Source organism: Achroia grisella, unplaced genomic scaffold (genome assembly GCF_030625045.1).
Source record: "Achroia grisella isolate CSIRO2021 unplaced genomic scaffold, CSIRO_AGI_Agris_v1 utg780, whole genome shotgun sequence".
Taxonomy (NCBI): domain Eukaryota; kingdom Metazoa; phylum Arthropoda; class Insecta; order Lepidoptera; family Pyralidae; genus Achroia; species Achroia grisella.
In genome coordinates this window covers 2,117,438-2,143,231 of record NW_026713020.1, presented here as the reverse complement: position 1 = coordinate 2,143,231, position 25,794 = coordinate 2,117,438, and the positions used below count along the sequence as shown (strand labels likewise).

The following is a 25,794-nucleotide window of genomic DNA, read 5'->3' as shown; positions in this document are numbered from 1 at the left end:
TCTACGCATATTTATCATTTATCATTAATTAAAAATATATGCTGATTTTTTATTGTACATACAGATTAATAACATATATTGCAGTATAACAATTTACTTACTAGTTAGTACTATCATCTGCATACGGGATAATGTTAGAAACGCATGAAGAAAAACAAGTAGTTATAGAACTATAAATATATAAAATATACCAAACAGTGATCCTTAAAGATCCACCAAAATAATAATTTTTGTAACTGATTTCTGTTGTTTAATGTACATTATAATAAGGTATCCTACCCTTTTTAGAAATTTGTGATATTGTATTGTGAAGTTTTATCACATGTTGACCTGTAAATAATATATAAATTATTTTTGCAACAAGCGACATTAGGCGAAAGCGAAATTACTTTTGAGATTAGAGAAATCGAAATGAGCTTTTATTCTGTCCTCTTCTGTGGTCTTTTTACTTTCTAGTCCAATTTCGTCTAAGAAAATATGGATGAATTTAAACCTATGTGTTTGGTTGTGCGATGCTATTTACACGATGCAAAACGTCTTTTAATGTGATTTTCTAAGCGTACTTACCCTGGAAATGGTGAACAAGTTCATGTAAATTTTCACACTAAACCAGCCGGTAATTAATATGATTTCTAAAGAATAGCATTTAAGAAAATGATTCGTTTCGGTGTTTTCGCTGAAGGTATTTTATATTATGTCGACTTATATATATATAGTAAATAATTATAATGTAATGTCAATTTTATTGGTAGTTTTCAATAATTTCTTTAACTTCAATATTTAAACCTATTTACGTATATAATTAGCACTGCGCGGTTATGGTCATCATAGGAGTAATAAAAATAATATTTATTTTCTATAAATTGAGCTGAGTGATAAATCAATTTATACATAAGTAGGTAGAGTATTGTCACTCACATTGAATGAAAATAAATCATAATACAAAGCGCGTAATGTATAAGCTACATCACTAGAAAGTGCTCAATTCATATTATTTACCTAGCTTAACAAAATAGTACTTAATTTTTGGAGGGATCACATTATTTATTTTCTATTCCTTTAGTAGTGTAGATATTCCTATATATTAATATACCAAATCGAAATTGTATACAGGGTACCTAACGAAAAACTTATAAACTTGTAAAAATAGCTATATAAAGTACAGCTACATGGATATTATTTTGCCTTTTACATAAGTAGCCACAATTTCATTAGCCGATTAATTTGACGAACATTTGAATCCACCATGTCGGGAGGGCAGATTAATTCATTACAAAAAATATAAATATTTACAAGAAAGTTTAGTTCATGGGAGTAGTTATATTTTTGTTGAAGATCTTTTCTAATTATATTTTTAATTCATCGGTTTTAATTTTGTTTGTGTAAGAAATAAAAAGATTATAAATAGGTTTAATATAATTCTATCTAACAAAATTTTTTCGCGATCTCATTCCATCCCTGGCTTAGGTACTAATGTTTATCGTGACATCGGGTGCAGTTACTTGTCTTTAACTGTTTTAGTTTTAAATTTTGAATAAGCTATATTTATTATTGTACCTACCTTACATATTTTAGAAGCCCGTTTTTGTTTTAGATACTAATAAAGAGCCACTTTGCACTACATATTTCAGAATGGGCTGAATTTGACATTCAAGTGACACCTATATTCATAAAAAAATGACAAAAATTCTATAATGAACATCACTACTCTATTTTAATCATCATGATCATAATTATTGTAACCAATCAAACTATAATTTTCCCACTATTGAGCTTACCATATAAAAATAAAATTCAAACCCACTATAGAACTGACCCGACATCGACACCTTGGTTTATTTTGTTCTTATATACGAATTTGTGTCTATTAGCACTGGAATATTTACCTCGCTCTTTGGTAATACCGCTTAAATATTCAATTTAATCGATAAACTTAAGTATATACCAATTAAATTTGTATCGACTGTGTTTAAGTTGGCTCATTATAAACCGAAGTGTAGATAAAGTTAAGCCCACGTTATCTCAAAAAATATCAAATTGTGACACTTCATTAGTCTGCTTAGTATTTAAAATCATAAATACAATTGTTCAAACTTTTTAAGCCGTTAGGAAATTATATATAAAATTAAATGTGATTAAATGTCTTGATCTTGAATTAATACTTATGTACTCTGTAATTAAAATTACCTATATATATGTAACTTCACATTACAGATACGAATAAAAATACATGAGCAGTATTATAATGTATTAGAGATAATACCTAATGTTCTGCTATATTTTTATAGAATGCAAAAGTAGAAGTACCGATTCAGTAATCCCAGTTTCAATTCAAGCCAATTACATTAATCTGCCATATTTTTATTGAATGTATTTTCTGATGATAAATTGTTAATTCACGCAGATGTAGTTATTGATTTTCAAAACGATATTAGAAGACTTGATCTATGCATATGCCTATTATCTATTGTATGTTCATTATGAATGGATGTAAATTATATCGGTGTTTTTTAATCTCACTGTGATTTTGAATTATTGTTTGATGTAAATATAAAATTATATTTAGTTTAAGCTGCTTTTTATTTACAATTGTTAATAGTAGGTACCTGCAATAATTAAATACCTGCGGCTCAGACTCACATATTGCCTCAGAGGACAAAATTTTCTATTGATTTATCCGCGTTTTTGTTAGCCTACTTCCGTGTTCTGTGGTTGTTCATATGCTTTTGAGATGTGGGATACAATTCCTTGTTTACTCTTTTTGAGAGATTAGCATACAGGCACGCTGTTGTTATAGCGGTTTAAACATATTAGGTTTTCATAATAATGAACATGTTCTTGTCAATTTTAATATTCCTTAATAAGCACATATTTACAGAATATATTTGTATAAACTAACAGAATACTCTAATTTTGAATCACAATTTATAAAGCACTTTGTTTTGTCCAGTAGGTAAATACAATTACCCACTAGTATTATTTTGGTAGGAACTTGCCAGAATTAAATCCTAACCTCTTTATGAGGCACTTAACTAAGTAACATAACTTTACAACTTGTTATACACTGAACGTAAATATTATTGAACCATTGGTAAATACAATACATAGATATTTGATTCAAATATTGACATCATTTATATCTACTAGATATGATTATACAAGTAGTTCAAAACAACATTTCAGAAACATCACAAGAATATTTGTATACATTAAATCACTATGTAACCGATACATTCTTGACTTAATTGGGATTCGACAATTGAAATATGTGGTGGTTCTTTTGTTACAGATAGTTCTGTATATCTCGACCTTATGTTGAAGACCACAGAGCGTCAATTTTAATGTCAATATCTAATGTAAAGTACCTTCCTATTTATATAATACTATTTTGTCTTTATAGATTAATTTCTCTACTAAGGCATACCTATTCATAGGTACCTATTTACTACAATTAGTATAGTTCCAAATAATTGTAAACACATCTTTCAAACTTTTTTACTCATATCTTCTAATGGAACCATTAATTCAGCGTTTTTATCTTCTTCAGTGTAAGTTTTATTTCTTTTTTTGCCGGTGCAACTACTAAAACATGTATCTCCTTTCCCGAAGTTTTCACCATCAGCTAATGTCTGAGGCATGGGTTGATCCATAGTTTCTGGTAAAAACAAACATAAGAATCCAGAAATTAGTGCTACAATTCCAAATATTACTGCCGGAATTTTAGGATTAAACGAATCTAGTAAAGAAATCAAAGGTGTTAATGCACCTGATAATCTGGCGCACATAGACCCGAGGCCCATAGCAGAATTACGTACAACTGTAGGAAATAATTCTGCTGAGTAATTATAGATTATAGCAAACGATCCAGCTATAAATAATTTTCCTGCAATCACAATTCCCGTTGATATTGTGCTACCAGCTGGAAGAAAAGTTGCAACTACACACGCAGTGCCCCCTACCAACATCATTGAGCTGATCAAAGGTCGACGACCCCATACGTCAAGAAAATACATAACTGCGGCGTAACTTGGAAATTCTACGAAACCCATAATAGCGATGATCAGATAAGGGTTTCCCTCCAGCTTACCCGTGCTTAATGTAAGACCATAGTAGGCAATGGAATTAGCAAACCAAGAAAAGCACACGTTCAACGTCTTTTTTCTTAAATTAGGTGTTTTAAACAGATCCATCGTACCAGCTTTAGAAGTATCGTCAGTCCCTTTAGATACTTCAACTTTTCCTCTCGATACTAAATCAGCTCTGTCTAAAATGTGTTCAGATCTATTACATTTCAAAGCCTTTTCAACAATATCTACGGATTCCTTTACTCGACCTTGAGCCCATAGCCAACGTGGCGATTCATCCATAATCCAAATATGTGGAATTAGAAGAAGGCTATGTAATCCATATATAACTTGCAGTACTTGTCTATTGTCTATAAGAGCACCCCATCCCGCAACCAATATTATACCACCGGCAAAAAACCCTTGAAATGCTACTCCACATACAGTTCTTTTACTAGGTCCAACAATTTCCATAGTTAATACAAAGCCAGTGATATATGAACCGGCTGACCCAAATATTCCGTATAAAAATCTTATCACCAAAAAGGTCCAATATTCCGGTATAAAGGCCACGATTACACCAAAAATTAATTGCAATACAGCCGACCAACAAAATATTTTTTTTCTTCCATATTTGTCAGCCATTCCTCCTAACACTACTGCTCCAGTAAATACTCCCAACATATAAACTGTCTGTGCTAGTGCTCCCATCCATCTCTTATCGCAAACTAAATTCCATTCCATAGCACGAGATGAAGATCTGTATTTTGTATCATAAACCCATTTAGAACAGGCTGTGGTTTCATTGTTTTCATATATGTAACAATTAGATAAGGCACCGGTTGGTGACTGTGGTATCGCTGCTAAAATTTCCGTTGAATTCCAAGCTGCTGTTGAGCCTTGTGTATCTACTCCGTCAATCCAGCACCTGAAATAGTTTACATTTTATATATTATTAGTTTCACATGTGAATTTAAGAAATTAGGTACTGTCAGAAATATATTTTACATAATGTATGAATGAATGAATAGAGATATCTATAGCTACCATGTTGATTTTATCAATCCTCTAAAGTCAAACATTAAGTTTACGTAAATTCTGTTAAGGAGCTTGAAATGTAAATTTTAATTATAGAAGCGTGTTGCTTCTACATGCAAGTTTCTTGCTCAATATTCTTGTCTGCTTCCTAATAACTGATATAATAAAAAAACTATGACTATACTAATTATATATATATATAATTAGTATTAAAAAAAAAAAAATATATATATATATTTTTTTTAATAAATATTATTTCTATTTCTATAGTCAATGCTACAGAGTGCTGCAGTATCTTAGGTAAGTTTTAGGACTTAAGTAAATTGGACATTTCTGCATATTAAATTTTACGTATACTGACAATGGTGTATATTACTAAAAAATCGAATTAAATTAAAACAAACAGGATATCTATATAATAATTGTTTATAACATTCTCAATTCACTGAATACTCTGTTTATTCGTTGACGTAATAATTTGCTAATCCAGTGACTGAATATACATATACAATCGCCCAACGTAATATGAATCGTTAAAATCGATCTAGGTATCTAAATGTACTAACAAAATCATATGTAAGTATTGGTACAGTCGTAGTTGACCTAGTAAACGTTGTATAATTCTTAAAGTTTCAGTCTAAAATATTCATTCAGTCATTTGTTAGATAAGCTATCTAATCCTGATGATACCATGGGTTTCTCTGTGTATTCAACCCTAACAAATAATATCCAGATGTTGTGTGGCGACCTCTTTATAGCGGTTTAGCACACCACCTTACTTACTCCCGCTGGTCGCGGATTCAAGTCCTCACACGACACAAACATTTCTATTCATGAGTTTAATTGTTTGTATCGGTCTAGTGTATGTATGTATTTCCAAAAAAAATGTTAACACAAGTTCTTCAGATCGCGACTAGATGGTGCTGTGTGAATTGTCCTGAGATATTATTATTATTGTAATAAATAATATAATACATTCACACTGCGATTGTAAATGCAACACTTGACATGCGGACATTACAGTAAATGGAAGGCCCACTACCCCACTATCACTGTAAGTGTGTATCTGTCATTGTAGATTTCAGAAATATAAATTGATAAGGTATTGTTAGAATCAGCCAGATACGAACTACCGATCTTTCCGCTTAAATTGGGTAATAACCACAAGGATAAGACGACGTAACAATAAATCTAATCTTACGGACAAAGTTTGTTTTGTAGTTAAAGGTTTGGGATAAAGCCTATATAAAAGAGAACAAAATAATAACATGAGTTTTTATCGAAATATTTATTTATTTAAGAATTTTACTAAATTAAAATGTAGTTATATTTTACTATATTACATAATAGTTGTCACTATTTGTGGCTATTTTGCTGATTTAGTAATTATACGATTTGTTTGTTCTGAATTTTAATGTTAATTGAACCTCCTCATTTACACATTCTTTGAAGGTGCATAAATCGAATCCAACATTCAGAAATATATACATAGGTATATTGCGGTAAAAATGTACGGGTGTTTTCTTTCCTTTTTACATATATCACTAGTTACAGGATACATTTATTTAAGCATTACTTTTGGTTCTTTAGTAGAGGTATTAATAGTAGTTAGTTCTGCTACTAGACGGCCATAGCCAAAGTAGTCAGTTTTAAAGTATTAAACAGATATTTATTCATAGCTATCTTTAAAATAATAAATGTAACTTATTATTACAGAGATATTTGAAAACATATAACCTATATTAAGTAACTTATAGCTAGGTATAGAGAGCAATAATTTTTAATGTTGCCTAATTTTGTTACTGTATTTAATGCACAGGGTTTATGTCACGATATCTGTGTATGAAGGGTTATAAATTTAAATGTATGTTCCTATCTATTGCTTTATTTTATTTGGTATATAGATAATTTAGATATATATTATACATATATACTTTGTATTTAGATTTGACGTATGTTTTATCAAATATAAAAGCATACGTTAAACTCTAAATATAAAGTTCATAATAAATTTCTAGTGACCCGCCCTGTCTTCTAACAGTTGTATTACAAAAATATGAATATCTTGACTTTATGAGGTTTTTATATGCATATAAAAACCTTTCTTTTTAAGCACTTTATCTATTGTTGAAAACTATATTACAATCTGTTGATTTAGAAGATCTATAGATACGTAAAGACAATGGCGGCGAATAAGATGCTTTATACTATGTGAATTTAGCATAAGCATTTCATACCTAATACAACACAGGGCTGAATATAGATTCACTTTTAGAGACTATTTAATTATTGGTAAATGATAATTTAAGATTACAATACAATACTATATTCTTAGTTTTTTATCTTATATCTTAGTCCGTAATACCTAAGTATTCATAATTGAGGAACAAATATTTTTACCATGACATATTTATATTTGTTCCAAATTCCCATTAAAAAGAATGACTAAATATAACTATATTTATAAGAAATAATGAGCATGGGTATAATTTTTAGCTATAATTAGGTATAACGCCATCCTTGATGCTGATTGACAGGTAAGTAGGTACCTACCTACTCATACAATGCTCCAAATACCGAATGACGATTTTTGTTATTTGTATTAAACTAATAGCATTATTATGTAGGTATCTATAATTAGAAACTCTAAAACTAGTAAAATATTAAAATAATTGAGAAAATAATAATTTACATACTCACTTACAATATCAGGCTCGATTACATTGGTATCAGTCTCAATGCAAGTATGTATATTGTAAATTATTTGGGAATCGACTAGGTATCAATGGAATTCACCTCGTACCCTAATCTACACAATAATAAGTAGGTAATTATTAAATACCCATCATCTCGCATTATTAGTATACAGTATATGAGTTCTATAGTATTAGACTGCCTATATACGAGACTAAAATATTACAACAGAGGTCATAAGTGTGAAATTAGTTTGCAGGGTACTTGATAAATGGACCCCGATTTGGTACCCACGAATTGATCCAGGGCGTTCCCGACTATTACACGAGTATTGCACCTGATTTTGGTGTCATGTGTATGTCGTGCCATCTACATCACGTATGTATTAATGTAAAAAGAAATATAGTTATCTAATTCACAATACGTTTTACACAAATATATTAGGTACTTAAGTATCTATATGTATCTAGGTTACAATAAATATTAAAATTGAATTTATGTTTTAAATATAGATTTTCAATCTAATAATAATCTATATGCTATTTATGGATAAATCAGCAAAACAGCGAAAATAAAAAAATAAACTATGTAAGTAAAATCTGACTAGATTTATATTTGTCTAGTATCACGATAATATATAAAAACTGGGCGTATGTATAACTTACATTATCTGGCAAGTCTATCAATTTACAACCTATGTATATTAGGTGCTAACTAATATATAATAAAAATAAACAAACAACCGATGAGTTAAAAATTCAGTAACAATAGGTATACGAAATTTGCTTCTGTGTATCTACACAGTAATATATAAATAAAATAAAAATAAAATTAGTTAAAGAATATTATCTTTCTGTGATTAAAATAAAGTTTTCACTAGCGAATGCAACATCAAGAAGGCATCATCCACACTAAAACTTCTTAGACGTTTCAAGCGTCCATGAGTTATTGTAACCGTTAAATATTAGATGGGTCGGTTCGTCACTTACGGTAGGTATATGTATTATGTATATAACCTATACATAATACATATATAAAAAAAGCTATGTTGATATTCAAACACAATGTGACATCAAGATCAAGGATTTAGTATGTACTGATAAGAATTTATAGTGTTGAAAGCCAGTTACAGTACATATATTATACAGTACAGTTATTTATAACGTGATAAATAACGTAACGTTCATCATTCTCATTTTTTTTCAATAATTTCCAACGGTACCATTGTTTCTGGTAGATCAACAGAAGTATCACTCTTTCGTCGACCGCTGCAATTTGTGAAACACGTATCACCCACTCCAAATTTTTCTCCATCCTCAAGAGATTGGGGGAGATTTCGGCCCACTGTTTCCGGCAAAAAGAACGTGGAAAATCCTGATAGTAATGCCAAAAATCCAAATATAATTGTAGGAATTTTAGGATTAAGTGTATCAAGCAGACTAATTAGAGGAGTAAGTGCACCTGAGATGCTGGCACACATACTTCCAAGTCCTACACCCGAACTACGAACTACAGTGGGGAAAAGTTCCGCCGAGTATTTATATATAATAGAATACGAACCAGATATAAAAAGTTTTCCTACCATTACTACACCAGTGGTAGAGGAAGATCCATGAGGTAATGCAACCACTATTAAACATGATATTCCACCTAATAACATCATAGTACTGATCAATGCCCGATGACCGACTCTATCTAAAAAGTACATTATTATAACATAACTCGGAAGTTCCACAATACCCATTAAAAATATTATGAAGTAGGGATTCCCATTCAGTTTTCCCGTGTTAAGGGATAGTCCATAATATACTACAGAATTAGCAAACCAACAACCACAAATTATCAGAGTTTTCTTCAACATATTTGGTGTTTTCAAGAGATCGATTGTTCCAGCAGATCTTTCATCCGTGTATTTTGCACATGTCGCTTTACAGTGTGACACTAATGCAGCTGTGTCTAACGTTTCGCTTGATCTGTTCATTTTTAAAGCCTTTTCTACAATAAATACCGATTCACGTGCACGGCCTTGTGACCAGAGCCACCGCGGGGACTCATCCATTAAAATCCAATGAGGAATCAATATTGCTGCGTGTAAAGCATAAAGGATTTGTAAATAGAATCTATTGTCTATGAGATATCCCCAAGCGGCCAACAGCATAATACCCACCGCAAACATAATTTGAAAAACTACACCACATATTGTGCGCTTACTTGATCCAACTAGTTCCATTGTTAAAACGAATCCAGCAATATATGAGCCTGATCCAAAGATTCCGTATAGAAATCGTATGACAATAAATGTATAATATTCTGTGGTGAACGCTACAGAAATACCGAATATAAGTTGTAGAATACCAGACCATACATAAGCCGATTTTCGTCCAAATTTATCAGATAGTCTACCAAGTACCAGTGATCCAACAACGACACCAAACATATAGGCAGTTTGTGCTGTGGCACCCATCCAACGCCTACTGCACACTAGGTCCCATTCAATTCCGCGAGATGATGAATAAAATTGAGTGTCATACACCCAAGAGTTGCATTCTTCTAGAGTTTTATTTTCTCCGTACATCTTACACGAATCAAATTTACCATGTTCATTTAGTGGTATAGCGCTTAATACTGATGTGGAATTCCATAGTTCTGTATAATTTTCCATATCTACTCCTTGTATGGCGCACCTGAAAACCATAAATTAAATAATTTTATTTTTCTTAGTTTCTCTAAAATTATAATTCTATTAATGCCTATATATCTTCATACAGAAGCAACATACACACGCGTCGAATAAATTAACAATTATATATAATCCATATACAAATTACAATGTATTTTTTTTATTATTAACATTTACCATATTTTATTATATTTTTTGAATTTCTAGAATTTCAATGATTAATGAAATGTAATTAGGTAATAAGAGAATTAATTATTCCTTTGCATAAATATGTTTTGAAAATTGAAAGTTATATTTGAAAAACAAAAAAGGTAAACAAATATTACCTACATAAAAAAATTATGTTAAATTTAGCTATATTCATTTTCTTTGCTATGACATGGCACGCGCTTTGAAAAGGACAAATTAGCAAATATTTCACATAGTCTAATCACACAAATTCATTAGTACAATAATGAATTTGTGTGATTAGACTATTCCTTCTTAATTTTTTACATAGTCATAATCTACTTAGCTAGATTTAAAGAAAGACGAATTTGGAATCGAAAACGTTGATCTAATCAAATGATATTAAGGATTTTGTAATGAAATGTAGGACTTGTGAAAAGTTTAGTGATTCTAATAAAAGTGATAATTTGTTACTTCACAAGAGATCTTATACATCTATTTATGTGTTTTATACGTTAATAGGCACCGTCATTCCGAGGATATCTATGGTGTAAGAAGTTAAATTTGGGTTACGGGTGCTATCTTCTAAAATTTTCCCATGCAATGCTGTTTAAAAAATTTATACACGGTCATGCAAATTTAATTATTTGAAGGATATTGTTATAATTATTATATGTATATGCAAAAATATTGTGATATGTATTCCAAATAATGTATATGTAATTTTTATTACTAATAAATAAATATAATACTAGAATATAATATGGTAGATATTTTATGACTAACTGACTGATGTTAAAAAAACTAAATAATTTATAAAATTAAATATTTATGTGCATACCTAAGTATAAATGGGAATTATTATAGCGAACTCAGTAGTTAGTTGCGCTTATTTCTGGTAGTAGATAAGGTGAAATATACCAAAACCTTGAAAATAGGTAACAAGTACGTATTCTACATACTTGTTACCTATTACAAGGTACCTAGATACATTATTTAAGCAAATTTCAATAGTTCCAATCCAGTTTAAAAAATATATTTTATAAGCAATGAGTAAGTGGCATCAGATAAATAATAAAATATACTATTAGAAGTATCTTACAAAAATACTTACGTTCATTAACCCATGAAGAAGCACCGAAAACATCACAGTCGATTTGTGTCAGGCTGGGATATTGACCAAAGCTGTGTCAATTATTTACCCTTGTACCCGAAACAAGCAAAACTGTACACTCTATAACCAACCATAGCATTATGTTATTACGCCCAGACCACTTATTCAAAATTGAAAATAAAAGTACTAAAAACAAAAGTTATAAAACCAAAAAGGTACGCCATTTATCGAAACGAATTAGATTCAATTAATAAATACAATCAGTTTTTAGGTAACAAATGTAATAAACAATATTGGTATATATTTTATCAGTATTAGTCAATAAAACATGATACGGAGAAATAATATAATTGTAATATTATACAATAGTGTATAATCGGTAAACATAAAAATCTTTTCATGATGGCTATTAGTTCATTTTTTACACGTTTTCAATAGTAAAATCAACCAACATTGTTTATTAAATGCCACTTAAAAACAGATTAAACATAGGTACTTAATTTTATGCTATAAAAACTTTAATACAGCGATAGACACCTAAAGAAAGAATACCATTACCAGCAATTTGTGTAACTATATTTCTAAATGTAAATTATACATATGATACACTAGACTAGACTTGATCAAAATACTACAGGCCTATGCAAGATCTACGTATATGCGCGAATCTTATTAACTTTAAAGTTTTATCATGTACATGACTGAATGTAATTTTTAATTTACAACTAGACTAAAAAGTGATAGATATCAACAATTAGATATAGATAATTATCGAGTAGTTGACAATACGTCTATGTAGAATTAAGTCTTTATTCCATTCATATACCTATTCAAATCCTAGGACTTGATATTTTAAGTGTTGAAATACAAACTTAATACAAATATATTTCTTTATCACTTTGAAGATTTATTTCTTTAATTATTGCTAAAAAAATAAATCGTTAAGGTGATAAAGGTAAATAGTTGTATATAATATTTATTCAATAAATAAATTAAAGAGTTAACTACAATAAAATAAATCTGCACGAAATGATCGACATATGAGTTTTATTAATGTAATCAAACACATAGACAGGTACACCTATAGTTAGAACTCCCATGTATTATAACTTACATAGGCATTGTACTTGAATAGTTAATTTATTAATAACCGCATTTTGCGTTGTTGTGGTTTAGTATAAAACTGCATACTTGTATCTAGTACATTTACGTTTTAGTAGTGTTATACTATTTGGTATATACAGTATAGGGCAGTATATTTTTAAAGAAACTTAATTTTGATTGACTAAATACTTTGTACTATATAAAAAGTTCTTGTATTTTTTTAATAGACATTATAAGAATTTCATGCATTTATACCTCGTAAAAAATTAGATTTAGGTAGGGTCTAACTAACTAATTTGAGATATGCAATCTATTCATTACTAATTTTCTATATATCTTTATTTAGATTAATTATAAATCGTATACCACTATAGCTTTAAGCTCAAGAGTAACCAAATTTCATGCATGCCATACCTATATGATGCGTTTTTATTATACACTAGATATATATATAACATAATATAGTTCATTATATATACATATATGATACGAGTATAAAATAATATTATATAGTTACTGTGTCTATTTATTTGTGCTTACTATATATTGCAAAATATGTATTAAAATATTGAATACATTCTAAGACCATTCATCATCAGATTCATCACCATTGCCTTGCCTTTATCCGATTATTTGGGGTATAAGACAATATAATGAATAAATTAGAAAGCAGATATTTTGCATGAATTTTGTATTACTGATTTAATATAAAATGTGCACTAGGATACTAGGCAAGATTATATCGTAAAAACATAATATTAAAAATGTATAGTTATTAAATTTAAAATAAAAATAATAAACAGTATTAGTTATTAAGACTACGACGATGAAACTTTGTATAAATAATATACAATAATTAGTGCATATAACCACACAGATACTATAATATAGATAATACCACATCCTAAGTACAAGCGCATAGTAAAGAACTATAATATAATAGATAGCGCCACTCTACATAAGTAAATAAATTCATAGTATAATTATATACTTTATTATGAATTAATATTATTTAACTGTTACTAATAAGGAGGTGCTATTGAATTAATACAGTGGCGTTAACTGTAGTTGTTGTTATATCATTAAAAAATATAATATGTACAAAACTTATTTGAAACATTCTGTTAAATATAGCGTATAACATATAATCCGAAACAGCAACACTACAATACTCTTATATAATTATCGGTAGGTAGATCCTGAATATTGCAATAAGTTTTTCATCATGATGTAAATCTATTGATTAAGTAGACATCCGTGGATTTTTGAGTTAGTATTGAAACGCCGCTGTTTCGTTATAATCGTTACATTATTTCAAATTATGTATATATTTTCATTACTAACCTATGTTCCGGTACGGCAGCAACTGTTACCAAGGAGAGCATATGCATGCCAGCAGTCAATGCGGCGAGTATATGCAGACTAAACTGGAAGCATTGATACCGCCCAAAATCTCCTGAAAAGATATAGAAATAGCAGTGTAAGCATACATTTTTATTCCAAAACACTTAAGACTAACACACTACGGATTTTAATTTATATAATTATGTATGCCAAATAGCAGTTATTAATAAAATAAGTAAATTAATATTTGTATTAAGTTTTTTGTACACTACTGTACAAAAAATATAATTAAAATAACTAGTAAGAGTAGAAAAAGATCGATTTATATAGGTGGGACATGTCCCAGTGTCACGACACTGACCTATTTAGTATCATTCAAATAACCACTTGCTTTTGTTTAATGGTATAAACAGGGTTATGGCAACAATTTAAAATCTCTTATTTATTACGTGAAAATGTAAAAAAGTACGAAGAAGAAGAAGATGTATTATAAAAATATAAAATTATTGATTTACCATATCTACAACACAAAAAAAGTCTGTATATATTTTACAGCAGAACCATATACCAATAAAAAAAAAGAAATACTGTATTAAAATATGTGCGATAATAGGGATAATATGGAAATTCAAAAATATATTCTTTAGTTACCTTCATAATTAAAACATGAATAATTTCATATTCGTGCAGTTTTATCTAACAGTTTATGCTGTTTGTCGTATAATTAGGTTTTAATTGACTTCTTTGCTAATTATAGGATTACTGAAATGTTTTATTTATTAGTTTATTGTTTATATGTATGATATGTTTATTGATTGATATTGACAGAGAATGCATGTAATTGTATACGTATATAACACATGATAATTATGTATAAGAAATAAATAGGTATCTATAATACTAACAGACGATAAAAATTTTTATTGAATAGACGGTATTAAATAGAAATTTAAAAAAGATAATGAATTATTCTCAACATAAAAGATTCTAAGTATAATTAACATAATTATGTGGTCATCGTATACAATAAAGGTGATTCAACTTGATAACCCGCTAGTCGTAGCGGCCTGGCGACCTCCACATTTTACCACTTTGTACTCGATCAGTCAGATATTAGACTTACACTGTGTAGGTATCTACTTACATACCAACACCCACATTTAATATTAATTAAGTTCATTTTTAGCTATCCAGTGTGAAGCGGATAATTATCTCAAACAGTATTCTTCACACGTAATTTACATAAATAAAAATAAAATCTATTATTGATGTAATTTATAACCTATACCTGAAATCTTTAATACCAAATAAATTAGTAAGGATAATGTGATTATTTGTAGTGCCCATCTACAGCTCAAATAGGACAAATAGATTACACAACACTAAAATACACAAAAAATTCAGGTGGGTATAAAATATTTGTATTCATTTACAAATATTTTTTAAATAGGATGCGTGTATTCAGAGGTATCCGTATATATTCTATAAACATGAAAAATTACCTACAATGTTACTTCTTTATAATATAAGTATAGACTAGACTGGCATTCCACATATTAATTAAACCATTTAGGAAAATACAACATTATTTAATCTTGTTTTTTTATCCTAATGTAAATTATTTATACACGATAAACATGAGTTGCTTAGTGACAATGCAAAAGCGGATTTTATTGATAAATCAATGGTTGATCTACAATGACTTCTCTGATAAATGTACAATTACCTACCTAAAAACTCGCTTTCTCTAAGTATATGCTGTAAGGTTGGCATAAGAAGACTGCAGAGGCACATTAGAATAATTGTTCTCGCAATCTCGTATTGTGTTAATTATGATTGATTGTTAGCAAATAATAGGTATAATACGTAATACAATATTTGATACGGCCAAAGTTTTAATTGTATAATGTGTTCATATATATTATAGTTATATACATACGTAAATGAATAAATATATATTTCTATTTGTATGTTGTGATTTTGCAAATTATTATGTTTTGTTGATCTTTTTGAGGTTATTTACTGAAGGGTGTTCTTCTAAACTTGTAATTATCTCAAAATTGTCAACAAGATGCGTTACTAATAATCGCCTCTGCACAGTTGTCAGATCCTCAGGATCGAGTTCTTATGGGCTAAGAGCAAGGAGTACACACAATACAATTACGATGTGCTCTTCAGTATTCGATCTATCTCTATTCAGAGACCTTGCGCCTCCCTTCACCCAAGTGCGATAACAATATTTTCACGCTCTTAACACACTACATATAAAGGTATATATTCTGAAAATAAATTTAAATTTAAATATCTGGCATATTTATTAAAATGTTTATACCGGCTCGGCTTGTTTGTATGAATGAGCTAAAAATAGGTTCTTTTTTGGTGAAAATCAAGTTTTTCAATTCCGGGTAATTCTAAAGCAAACCGGTTTAAATAAAATCTGAGTAGTGTAAACTACTAAAAATATTAGTTACCTTAGTCTATGAAACAAATTTTATGATTAATAAAATAAATAAATAACTAAATTCACATAGCGCCATCTAGTGCCAAGCTAAGCAGACCTTATTATATGGGTACTAGAAAAGTGATATAAATTCATAGATACGTTATTTTTTTGGAAATATGTACATACATAATATACAAAGACTAATACAAACAATCGTACAAATACAAATGTTTGTACCGCGCAAAGAATCGATCCCGCGACCATCGGACGAAAAATGCTGTGTTAAACCGCTAGACCACCGAAGCCGTCAAAGTAAGTTAATTTGTTAATATAGAAAATCATAATAACACGATTTGTATGAAAAGAGAACAAGCTGCATTATATAGATATTATCTCTTGTCTACTATTTTCCTTCCAGTAGCCAAAATTAAGAGTGAAATAAAACACAATAGGTACTACTATAAAAATAATAAATCTTGAATACTGTATATCGTGACATGTAGACTTATTCATGTATATATATCTATATACTTATTTACGATTTTTAGTACCGAAGTAGAGTAGGTAGGCATTAAAGACGCAGATTTTACGTCATGCAATTTCTGTTGACACAGATGGGACCTCGTTTAAATCAATAATTATGTGACCGATACCAGGACATCACACACATTACTGCGCTAAAAACGTAATTTACATATAACTTGTTTATCAGAGCTATCGGATTTGTACTGATTTTCATACTGTTTGATATCGTTATACAATTTATATTAGAATTTGATAAGATATGTACCTAATAGAGATATAAAATATTTATGCAAGGATACTGGGATGCATAAAGACAACATACCAGTATCCTGCGTAAATATTTTTCTCTTTTCATGATTTTTAAAACGTTAAACTAAATGTCACAATAAATTAGTATTAGTATATAACTTAAGTTAGAAATAAATGTTTAATATTATTGTATATGAAATATATAATAATTGAATTAATGTTTTACATGTAATATCAAGAGATACAATATTTATTTAATCAATATAACACACATATACTAGTATTACCTACCTATCAAGAAAAGTAAAGCATTAATATTTTCATTTACCAGATCTAGAACTCGGCCGAGGAACGTCTTTACAATTAGCATTGGTGATTAATTATATGTAAAAGGAAAATATGATCATAACTTTTGTCTGATAAATACAGGAAAACTATTGTGAGTATTCAGAGAAATAGCAAGACGTTCGTAGATCTGCCTACTCAAAAATCTAAACAATTACTAATCATTAAATAAATACTACCAAATACAACAGGGCAATACAAGTGAGATACAAGTTTGCAAACGGCAGTAATTGCTAATGGTCTGAATGACCACTTCATATTATCGTTTACGTCAATCATCCACTTAAAGCAAATTGTGTTACCCTTTTCTGTTCAATTTAGCAACAAAACAGGAGAAATGACCTACATTACAGAATGGGTTATATTAGGAATGCATGGACGTGAGGATGATACGAGTTATGTAAGCGATAAGAAGGTAGAATTAAGAGGAAACGACGGCATCGAAACATTTGAAGAATACCTAGTAATTTGACAATTGCATTGCTATCTCTTGCAGTGCCTTAACTGCTCGAGTGGTTGACACATCATTTTTGATGGTATAGCTATCCCTATATGTCCCCCACCTGCCCATAAACCTGTACAAACAATATAAATAATAATACATAAAACAGAATCTTGCTCATAAATAAAAGAGTAAATATGGGAATTTACTCTACATACTATTCAGAGAAAATTGGTGTCTGCGATGTCAATATGAGACTTTTAAATAATATTGTAAAGTTATATTAATATGACTAGATACATATATAAATATATATATACGTATTTTGGTGCCTATTATCATCTTATTACACAAGAGACATCGATATGTGTATGTAGTCCTCAAAATTTTAAACACATTAGTTATCAAATTATTATAAATAATATATCATGTATTTGTATGTCGTTTCGTTCGTGCTAGTCACCGATAAAATATAAAAAGCAGATACATGCTGATGTATTATTTAAATTAGAATATGTTCCATGATGATGACGTTTTTGTGATGATGCTCGTATGGTTATTTTAATAGCATTAATGGCGTCGATCTTCTTTGTAGGTCATGTATGATCATCCATAAACCATGTTGTACAAAAGGATTTTATAGCACTTAAGAAATATACAGACAAACTTTTTTAAACTATATTGTATTCTTATTTGAAGTAACAAACTACGGATTTCATTATAAATATATAATTAGGAATTCTTTGCAGTTCAGCGAACTTCAACGTCAACGTAAATTCAATTCTATTTGGAGACGACAAAGTTAACCATCAAAAGCTATTTTTAAATTAGTTATTTTTAGTTGTCTTCACGTAGTAATTTAACTACATATTTTAATAGGTACCTACGAGTATGCACTGAATTGTTAGTATAACAGTAGATATTAGACCTTAGGTATTTTTTTCAATCACATTTAATTCACTTCAGTGTAATCATTGAGCATAGTCAGTGAGCATTCCTCTAATACAAATAAATAACTTTCTATTTAGTATCTTTAATATAGCTTATCTTATCTTATTATATCTTAAATTAAGCTGTGCCATGTACAGCTTAATTTATTATGTTATGTACTTTATTTTACCGTTTAGATTTTAATACTTTGCGAAAATATTCGTTTATATATTGGCGATATTCCAAAAACGTGACCTCAATGCCTGTAGTTATTATAAACATTGTCCAATTAATATGTACACAAAGGGACAAAGAACCAACAACGTACTCAGATAAACAACTAAATAAAAAACACAATATTATATGAATATAACGCTGAATAATTATGCACTTAAAATAAATATTATCTCATCAAAACATTTAGGTAAGTGTGGTAAAATTATCTCATATCTTTCCGAAAAGAGACGAGGTCTGATGTAGAGTTAAGTACCTACTGAAGAGTAGCACACATTATTACAAATTATAATAATTAATTTGTAATTTATTATAAAATATATGTTGTATTAACTTTACTACAATGACAGTGCTATATAATTTTTAAATTATCATAGATTTAAACATAAGGCCACTTATTTTGCTAAACAATAAATAAAACTGCTATTACTAGTCTTAATTTTGTTTTATTCAAAAGACATTACCACTTTAACTGGCTTGTAAATGTGAAACAATTATTGTTTATTCGTAAACCGAGTACAAAATACGTAGATACATACACATTTCATTGAGTATTTCTAGAATACTTGTTTCCTCTATGTCCAAGATATACCTTCTAATCTCTATTTATTTATTTAATTAACATTATATTGGTATTTATACATACTTTAAATTTAAATGAGATCAGTTACCTAACTTTTTTGTTTTCACAATTTATGTCTATAGTACATATTAGTATTAAAGTTACGGTCCAATAAGTAACAATTCGTATTTGATCAGGGTCAAGTAATATTTGAATAGTAGAGGTCGCACTTATTATATGTTTTATATTGTTTAGAATTGTAAAAAAATCTGACGGCTTTTTGCATATTCTGGAAACAATGAAAGGTCAATAGGAATGTTACAAAAAATTCTGTGTAATCATGTTATATTTTCGCCGAGACATTATACCGTTATCATACACATATTTAATGGCCTTGGCAGCCGAAGCCTTATAGTGCACGTGATGGTGATAAATCAAACATACCATGCTAAATCAGGACAATATCTCGACCTTGCTCACTATATACGTAACTATTCACTACATAATAAACCAAACACGATACGTCAAGACTTAGACACACCTCCCAAATTCTCCGGATTCTAAGTATTTTTCTAAACGTATAAATATACCTATATATTAAATGTGTAAACTCACGTCATGAGACGTAGTCATGAAAAGCAGAAATCATGTGTCAGTCATCAATTTATTTAGTAATATATACCTACTCACAAAAATACTTGTAAAGTTTGTTATTTAATTGAAAGGAGCAACTGTGGAGAGACTCGGCTGAAAGTGCATTCTGAATCGAGTGTTGACATCATCATAAAAAACCGGTAAAGTGTGAGTTGAACATGCACACAGGACAAAAAATGTAAACTAGTTAACATTTTATATACCTACCATTCTAATTTATTTAAGTATATAGGTATTTTTCAAAAATGAGTGGATCTCGGGCTATCTCTTAAAATTTGTCCTGAATGTAAGTAGAGTTTATAAACAGTTAAACATCACAGCATGATCGTCGTGTTTATTTCCAATCACAAATACAAGAGAAATGATATTTGCATCATGGACGCTTATAATATCTTGTAATGCCTTATAAATAATCCAGTAGTATCATAAAAATTATCTTCTATGTGTAGCCACCATAATATTTATTTATTATTCGATTCGATAAATAAAAAATATTATAGTTTGTCAAAACCGAGTCTCTACTCGAGGACGCTCTTTTGCTTGAATATTTGATACTTACTTGTTCATGTGATTATGTGGTTGCTTAATCTGCTACAGATTAAGGAACCACATAATCACATGAACATCTATATTGCGATAAATGTATCTCAAAGATTTATTCGAGTATTCAATATTTATTTATAATGATTTATATTAGTAGCTCATAGAAATTATTTCAACTTACACGTCGTTGTAACACGGTCTACCAATAGCGACCGAGGTTAACGCCATACCGTTTTATGACAATTAACAGCTTAACGCTAAACAATTGACAAGTTACTAATTTACATTATGTACAATATACTTTTGTATAGTATTTTTCCTTAGTCTAGACCATATTTTGAAGGCATATTATATACATTAATTGAATATTTATAAACAATTTAAGAACTTGCTTTTATAAATAAAAAAATCTTTGAAATGTATAGACCGATAAGAAATATCTTGCATCATGTCTCAAGCACGTTACAAAGTAAGAAGTAAGTACAGTTTCAATGAAGGCGTCCATTCTAGCAATAGTAGTAATAGTAGTAACATCGGCATCAATTAAATATAAATTAATTAATTTTAGTTATTGTCATACTTTTTATTTTTCTATAACTGGAATATAAAATAAGCCATACCTATGTGACTGACATAATTTATTTATCATCAACCAAAATAGGTAGGTACTCGTAAAACGCTATGAATAGACATAAATACACTTAACAATACAAGGAACGGATGAAAATAAAATATGATGTCTATGAACTATGTACAAGAAAATATAAGACTAAATGCGTAACAATGTTGTAATCATAATTTTAATATGTATTTATTATTATTATTTTGTCCACAGAACTGTGACAAGTACAGCCAAAATAATCTGTATCCATTTAGGTATTTATTCCACTATTATTAAACATCAAAAAATTATGTAATACAAATGTATCCGTTACTGATTGTATATTATGTACATACCTACTAAACTAATTAAAATATGAAAGCCATTAGAACAAGTAAAATGCGTTAAAACCTATTATTATAATTATCACAAAGACTCTTGTTTATATATTCCTGCACAAATAAAAAATAATAAAATGAGATTCAATGTATTATTTTGATCTTTGAAAATATATTTAGATTTATTTACTGTAATATATGGTATTGATTTTGTTATACCACTATGATGGCAAACAAGCATACGCACATGTATTTACTTTGTTGCTACTGTTGCATTACTACGATCAAGAACTGATGAAATTTTATTGTAATCAGCCGAGGAAGCACTTTCTTATTTCATTATTATGGTTAACATTTACTATCTAATGCAATGTAGAGTTTATATTTAATAAAATGTCAATATAGATTCTGTACTCACTGAGGTGTCGTAGATCTAAGTGGTTTACATACATTTGGAAATTTGACGTAAACGACTACACGAAGTAGTTTCGATAATTGTTAAGAACACGTAATTTAACTGTAGCCAGCTAATCTCTACTTAACAGAATTATATTTGCAGTTAATAGTCTGTGCCTGTAAAGATATATATGACTAGTATCGAAAAAACATTTATTATAAAAAATTTATAATTAATAATATAATTATTTCTTCTGCTAATTGAATAAGTTAATAGTATACACTCTCTATATGTAACATGCTGATATATGAAACATTAATGTGTGTCAAAATACTTAAAAAATGAATAAGTAATTTTCTTAAAAAATTGTGGAAGGATTCTACTTCAATCGTTTATTTCATATTATTTGTAATAAAAGTAATTTCTGCAAAGCAATTTTATATTCAATGACATCAAATGACAATTGCAATATCGAGTTGGAGATACGAGTATGTAATCATAACGAAATTAAGTAATCAGTACTTGTTATCTATAACATAATTTTTAATGAATTGATAATAACTTGACTTATCAACAATATTAATAACAACAGTAAATTAGAACTAAATATTTTTGTATTTTGAATAGGTGCTGTGTTTTGTGTATGCAGGAATAATATATCCTTTATATTACATATAAATCCATACGCCTGCAAATGAATTCGGAATTGTTTTTGCGGGATATTTTATAAATATTGCTTTATATGCCGTGGATAAATGCACCTTTGTCATATTAACACAGGGCTTGATATGAATGGTATTGGTACCATAATTTCAAACGGAAAATTTTTGGGTTTGATCACCTTCAACAATTTTTATTAGCATGCATAAGTATTAATGAACCCATATTTGGATACAGTCAAGGTATCCTGATAGTTGATATATTCCTCAGTGACATTATCAGTTCTATTGTAACAGAATTACTAATTATTATAAAATATATCTTTAACTTGATAAATATATCTATTACAATACACACACTAGTAGAACATGAAAATATTCCAAATAAAAAAGACCTCTTTCACTTTATATATACAGATATCTTAGATTACACATAAACTATTGATTAGTTTCGTAATATATGATCTTAAAATAATAGGCAAGTAAAATTTAAGCTAGAAGGTAGGTATTACGTCATTTGGTTGGGATACAAGACAGTAATAGGTTAATGCTCCTCTTGTATTGGGTTAAGGCCGTCTGGGTTATCAATACGATTATGAAGTTGAACCTGTTATAATAATTTATTATTATTTCGTTTGCAATATTACAATCCTATAGTCTTTGGAGTAGTGCAGATATAATGTATATAATGAATTTAGAAGTTATGACGGAGCTAATATGCTCTTACACTTCTAAATAAATAAAGAGAAATAAATAGTATTTTATTTTAATATGTGTATGAATAATTACATAATTACGTTGTCACTAATGAAAAGTTTGTTATATAGAGATTAGTAGAATTGCACTCTCAATTATATTTCAATATACCAGAGGTATCCTGCTCGATTCCACTTATATAAATTATGATAAGGTAACATAACGTTAAATATAGTAAATGGGAATATACCCGTAATTCATCTGTAAATCACAATTCAATTACATGTACTTAGCTAGTTTAAATTTGGTCGATTAACAAACAGTAGTATATGAACAGTCAATTATCTCACAAACTTTCACATTTATTATGAGAAGAATTAGAATACTTAATAAAAAGATATAAGATACAATGACAATTTAGGTAGCTCTTCATTTTAATACCAACAGTGATGTAAGCAGAACACGTGGGTAGAGACATTAATATTTTGTAAATAAATTCTGCTTTCCTTTAGAAAGTTTGTTGGTGGTAAGAGATTGTTTCTTAATTAACACGAGGATAACCTCCACATCACATTGGTAATTATGTCATATTTCCCAGACAAGCCAGACAAGTTGCAACTTAAACCAGACTAATAAGTTGTCGTGTTCACCTCTACGATATAAACGATCATGGACATGTGTAAAATGTAAAAGTACTCGGCCGGCGTGGAATGTTCAATTTGGAAGTTCCATATGTTAGTGAATTAAGTTATTTACTTACCCAACTTCCCCATCATTTCCTCTAATGCGTGATCTTTATCCATTCTGATGGCGAGGTTACGTCCGGTACTGGTTCTGTTGCCGAAGTTCTGTAATGATATTCACAAACACCATTGATGGTAGAGTGGTGATAACGCGGCAGCGTTTATCGAGCCGACTGCGACAGACGTGCGAGCCGGGCTGCCGACGGACGATCGAATGGCGCTCACACTACACTCAGTTACCGCAATCGCGCGAAAAAACATACAACCTTATCTTCACTGGCTTATACCTGACGACCTGGCTGATCGGCAGCCACACAGAGCAGATGACACCACTACTTCTCCTAACTAGACAACTTAAACTGAGGACATTATTAATAATAATATACATTGAAAACATACAGAGCAATACTATCATACTCATGAATAGAAATATTTGAACCATGCGAGAATCATACCTGCGACTATCGTCCTTGCAAAGCTCGCAAAAATCATCATAAACAATTTCTAGTGAATTCATCACCATGAATTAAGTGACCTAATTTCATCCTTATCCTTATGTATGCTATATATAATGTATATATATATATATATATAGTGGAGAGCGCAAGCGAGTTCATTTACATGAAAAACAACTGGAGTATCTGTAGTAACGAGATCACGGTATCATACATTAAATTTAAATATTCTTTATCACGTTGAACACTTACAAGCACTGCATTAGTTATTTAAAAAGTAGTTATTGTACAAATTACACTCTCCAATTCTTATGAATGTAAATATATTATCTCGTGTACATTAAACGAGACAAGTAGAATTTTCTTTAGTTTAGTTTTTTTAGGTGATTACCAGCAAGATACTTAAGTTAGTTCTCGGTACCTAGTACTTATAATGTGTATATAACCTTTATCAGTTGTAATTAAATGGAAAACTAATGATAACTTATGAAAAAATAATGGCAATATTCCCAATGCAAAAAAATAAATTTACAAATGAAATTTACATGATTATTTTTTAAGCATGTAGGCCTATTATTTATATTCTATCGGACTGACAAAGTCGCACCATATAATTCTATTTTTATTTAGTTTTTTTTGTACAGTATCCAAAAAATATCTTCCTTACACTGTATTACAGTTACATTATGATTATTCTAGTTTAATGTTACTCAATCAATCAGAACATTGTATCAATAAAAACGATTTCTTCATTGGAGTTATCTTCTGATAA

General features: G+C 29.3%; 1 protein-coding gene across 3 annotated transcripts; it reads right to left on the bottom strand.

The window, feature by feature from the left end:
- Nucleotides 1-2,816: 2,816 nt before the first annotated feature.
- Nucleotides 2,817-24,826, bottom strand: LOC131851098 (organic cation transporter protein). 3 transcript variants are annotated; one of them, XM_059201526.1, is made up of 3 exons: nucleotides 24,585-24,821; nucleotides 14,207-14,318; nucleotides 2,817-4,992 (listed from the first exon to the last, which is right to left on the bottom strand). In XM_059201526.1, exons 1-3 carry the CDS (start codon nucleotides 24,625-24,627, stop codon nucleotides 3,486-3,488), a joined length of 1,662 nt encoding a protein of 553 aa, XP_059057509.1. In that variant the 5' UTR covers nucleotides 24,628-24,821; the 3' UTR covers nucleotides 2,817-3,485. The 3 variants fall into 3 exon arrangements, with proteins under 3 accessions (XP_059057509.1, XP_059057510.1, XP_059057511.1); XM_059201527.1 differs by lacking the exon at nucleotides 2,817-4,992 and adding an exon at nucleotides 8,955-10,480 and having other exon boundaries at nucleotides 24,585-24,826; XM_059201528.1 differs by lacking the exons at nucleotides 2,817-4,992; nucleotides 24,585-24,821 and adding exons at nucleotides 8,955-10,480; nucleotides 11,759-11,878 and having other exon boundaries at nucleotides 14,207-14,298.
- Between the last annotated feature and the right edge of the window lie 968 nt (nucleotides 24,827-25,794).